Genomic DNA, 4,554 nt, shown 5'->3' on the forward strand with positions numbered 1-4,554 from the left:
TATTATTATTGTTATTAGCATTTGTGGGTTAAATGTTTTTGTTGCTTTTCATAAACGTTTATCAAGGCCTTATGGCGTTGTGTTTTTTATGATTATTATTAATAATAATAATGAAATGAAACATATATTCTAAAAAAAATATTTTTAAACAAAGTATTAAACTACTAGAAAACAATTATATAAATAATAAAGTTATCCTATAAGGGGCCGTTTCAGCCTTTTCAACATTCTCCAAGGCCCCATAATAAATTCATGAAAATATTCGATGCCTCTACCAAATGTACTTTTTAATTCATGTTTATTATTAATCTGACCTATACTGTATTATGATATGTTGGTTACGTGTCTGGGGCCTTTCATAACATTTAATCTAAGATTGTATCACTTAAATATGATGAGCAATAGTATTTACGAAACAAATTAAATGATTGAATAAATGTTTTAAATATGCTTTACACTAGTAAAAAAAATACATATAATGCTTTTATAATTGTCATTTTAATTTCCATCTTATGAATAATCACCATCACTATATTTTTAACGTGTTTAATGCTCTTTTACTATGTTTTAAAGCTACAAAAAAAAAAATAAGTAAGATTCTAATCATCATCTTTTGGCCTTGTGCTGTAGTTCCACAAAGAAGAGAGCAGGGGGCGTCATAAATTCGGGGTGGGGGGTGCAATGTGCGCCATCAACTGCCACAGTTTTTCTTTTGTTCATGTATGAAACTGGGGAAAATTGATTTTATTGGGAGAAGTTATCATGTTACGTGCATTTAATAGTTAGAAAACTATTTAACATTAAGATCGGTGCCGTTTAATGTACTCGACACCCAAATGTTAAACAGGACCTTGCTATTGATTTACTTTATTGCTTTTTTTTTTTTTCATTTACAGCTAGTTGTGGATTATGAATCCACCAAATAAAAGAACAAACAAAATGTTAAACTGCGTAAATTTGGGCTCATGAATTATAAACATTGCTTCTAGTAGTTTGTCAGTTTTCTCAGCCGAGTGAAACAGTCATGTACTTTTTTTTTTTTTTTTTTTACAGCAATAAAGGCCAGCTTTATTTCATCTTGTACAGCATCCAAGATAGATTTAAAAAAAAAAAAAAATTATTTGAACACAATTCTGATTGTGAAAAATTTAACGTCACCCCTTCAAACAAAAATTGTTCCGCATCACAGCGTCGTGAAAATGACAAACACGTTTATGATATTGTGATCTGATTGTGTGCGATTTACATATCTTAATTAGGAAACTCTTCAATTCAATTCACACTGTGAGAAATGTCCAGGGTAAACGAGCAAATATAACCAGAATACGGTTCAGCATGTAGCCATTTAAAAACACAGTCAGGAATAATCTGGGGCTGGAGTTTTGCCGGCGCCAGGGCATCTCTAACGGTTTTAAGACACGGGTAAAAACAAAATGGATGACTTTGTTAGCTGACAAAGATTAGAAACTCAAGAAAGTCAAGCAACTCAAAGTACGTGCTAACCGCTAACAGAATGCAGCAAATTGAAATGAAAATCATTTGTTTGGCAGATGTTATGATCTTGCGTGATAAATGTCGATGTCGTCAGATTACATCAGCAAAGTTTGCTCATGCTAATGCTAATGCTAACATCATAAGGGGTGTCCTGGCTGGTCCAAGTACATGATCCACCATGACAACTACTATACAAGTGAATGTAGCATCAACATGATTTTGAAGACATTATTTAACGGAAAGGCGTCGTAAATCAAGGACCCCCTGTAAACCGCTGGCAATCTTTATAGATCTTCCTGTTAAGAAAGCTCTGAAGGTTCTCTATAGGGTTGAGATCAGGGGATGATGGTAGGCCACACCATGAGAAACCACAGCTTCTTTTATATCAGTGATCTAAATTGACAGGAGAAACAACAAAAGCAAAAACCTCCCCAGAAAAACTTAAGCTCAAATGTTTAACATACAGGAAATCCTATATTCCTCATTTGGAACCGTGTCGCTTGTCTTCGTGTTATTATGACTACAGCGGGTCCTCGCTTTACGACAGTGCCCACATGACATTTCGAGCTTATGAATGGCACGCAACGAGCGGTGTAAGAATACATGGTGATTAACGTTTTTCATTGTATTGTTTTATATTGATGGACTAGAAGTGTTTCTTGTTGTTCTTTTACAAATATGTACTGTAATAACTTTACGACTGTAGCGTAGGTTAGTGATAGACTACGACATGTTCGGACAAAAATTTGGATTAACTCGCCGCCACAGAAACGGCGGGTCCTCAGCAAACAACATTTCGAGGACGGAACACGAGAAGGCACGCTCGGCTACCGCCGTACTTGTTTTTTCATCGGATTTTTAAAAGGTATTCATGGCTTAAAGTTGTTCGTACAGGTAATGACTGGAATCATAACTTGACTTTACTACTGCGTTAGCAAAGGTTAGCAACGGACTACAGCATGTTCCGACAAAATTATCTTGTGTTGCCGGAGCGCCGTAAAAAAACGAGGACCCCGTGTAAAACAATGCTGTCTTTTCTCATAGAGATGAGTAATGAGTCCTATTGAAGTCTCCACTTAAGTCGTAGTTGACCTGAGGTACCGAGCAGTCAGTGAAAAAGTTGGAGAAGGCTAACGAGCACAGCGTATTATCCTCAGCACCCACGGGGTCCGTGGCCTCCGGGTGGCAGTAGAGCGGCGGCTGGGCAGGAGTCGGGAGCTTAGAAGAGTTAGTCCACGACTCCGGGTACAGGAGACCCCCGACGAAGTGGTGAGTATCGTAGGAGGTGGCGGCGGCGGCGACGTCTGGGCCGGACGCATTTTGGTAGAGTTCCTGCTCGGCCACCACGCTGACGTAGTCGGGTCCCAGCAAGTCGAAGAAGTCCGCCGCCTCTGGGTTGGCTCGCTCCAGGTCCCGCAAGGACATTCCCGCCGCATGGTTGACATTGGAGCAGTTGGCCGGCTCGGTGAAGAAAGAGGGTGGCAGGTTGCGGTGGCGCAGGGGCGGTTTCCTGGCTTTCTCACCGCGGACTTCCTTGGTGGGGCTGAATAGAGCGGCCAGGCTGCGGTTCTGCAGGCTGGCCTGGACGCCGTCACGCTTGGGGACGGTCTTACCCGCCGAGGGGGAGGAACCCGGCCCCTTCCCCGCCGCGTCGCTGACGTTGACGATCCCGGTGCACCTCTTGATCTGCTTCTGCAGATACTTGCGGTGGTTGACTTTCCTCTTAGACTTGACCGGTTTATCCAGGGCCAGCTTGATGTTGCTGGAGGCCGAGTCCATAAAGCTCAGCAGCTCCCTGGTGGTCTCCTTGTAGTCCTCCTCTTTCTCCGGTTCGCTCAGGAGACCCCCGTCCATCGCCGAGCCCGGGAAGCAGAAATTCATAAACTGGGGATTCATAATGGCGGCCATTCTCAACCGCCACGATCCAGACAAGATTCTCACATCATATGCTCCGCCGTCCTGATGCTGCTCCACATTCCGGCGCACAAGTGAGGAGCTCGCTAGCGGAGTGAGGGAATCTTTCAGGGGGCCGGACCCCGTGATGTCAGAAGGAAAGAGGGGGGGTTTCCCCCTTCAAAGAGTGCAGGATTTAACTCTTTGCTTGTCCCCGGGCCACCTGCATCCCCAGAGGGATTTTGTTTGAGATTCCACGCTGAGGGAAGGACAATAACCTCGCTCGCTCGGGAACACTCCCCTGTGGTTGAAGTTTGTGCGCGCTCACGCCTAGTCAAACTTCCAAGGAAGATTATGGATGCAAAAAGACTACAAACAAGAACTTGAGACTGCCCTTCGTCCACATCGAACCAATAACAATTCTCATGGGGGAATTTTTTTTTTTTTTTTTATACATGTTAATAATTTATACTGGTAGTCCATAGTAATCAACTGGGCGACTTCTAAATTTGCTGTTTTGACTAAAAAACAGAATATCCTCCCGATCCAGCCAATACAAATTCCAAAGAAAAGCATGTGGGAGGGGAAAACTATGGAATTCTTCCACATAAACATGATATATCCTCACCAAAATCAGGAATTACTTCTCTATTTCCCATTTTGACAATGAACAAGAACTTGAGACTGCTTTTCATTCCAAATCTCCTAACAAGAACTCCAAGGAAAGCAACATGAAAAAAGGCATAATTCTTAAGCATAAATACTTCATCAATATTTCCAGTTTGGAAGACAAAAAAAAGAAGAAAAGAATGCTCTTTATCCCAATCCAGAGAAATTAAGTGTCCCAGGAAAACTACATAAAAAAAATACAACCTTGTCATTATCAGTCCAACATCTGAATTTCCTGTTTGGACCACAAACAAGAATTTAAGGCCTCTTTTCCTCCCAATCTGGCCAACAGAATTTCAAGAAAAGCTAATACAATTTGAATATTTATGCCGAAACACAATATCTCCTCTCCGTAATCCAGCCAAATTCCTGTGTAGACAAAGAACAAGAATTTTGACACCACTCTTCATCCCAATCTGAAAAAAACATTTCCAAAAAGACTTTTTTAAATAACTACAATACAGCCTCGTCATAATCAGGCGTAATTCCCCGTTTCCT

The 4,554-nt window shown here is 41.5% G+C and overlaps 1 protein-coding gene across 1 annotated transcript; it reads right to left on the bottom strand.

The window, feature by feature from the left end:
* Window positions 1-1,152: 1,152 nt before the first annotated feature.
* On the bottom strand, window positions 1,153-3,464 carry LOC133405227 (protein FAM181B). Its single transcript, XM_061682023.1, has one exon. It carries the CDS (start codon window positions 3,400-3,402, stop codon window positions 2,533-2,535), a length of 870 nt encoding a protein of 289 aa, XP_061538007.1. The 5' UTR covers window positions 3,403-3,464; the 3' UTR covers window positions 1,153-2,532.
* Window positions 3,465-4,554: the final 1,090 nt, after the last annotated feature.

Source organism: Phycodurus eques, chromosome 7 (genome assembly GCF_024500275.1).
Source record: "Phycodurus eques isolate BA_2022a chromosome 7, UOR_Pequ_1.1, whole genome shotgun sequence".
In the NCBI taxonomy this organism is placed as follows: Eukaryota; Metazoa; Chordata; class Actinopteri; order Syngnathiformes; family Syngnathidae; genus Phycodurus; species Phycodurus eques.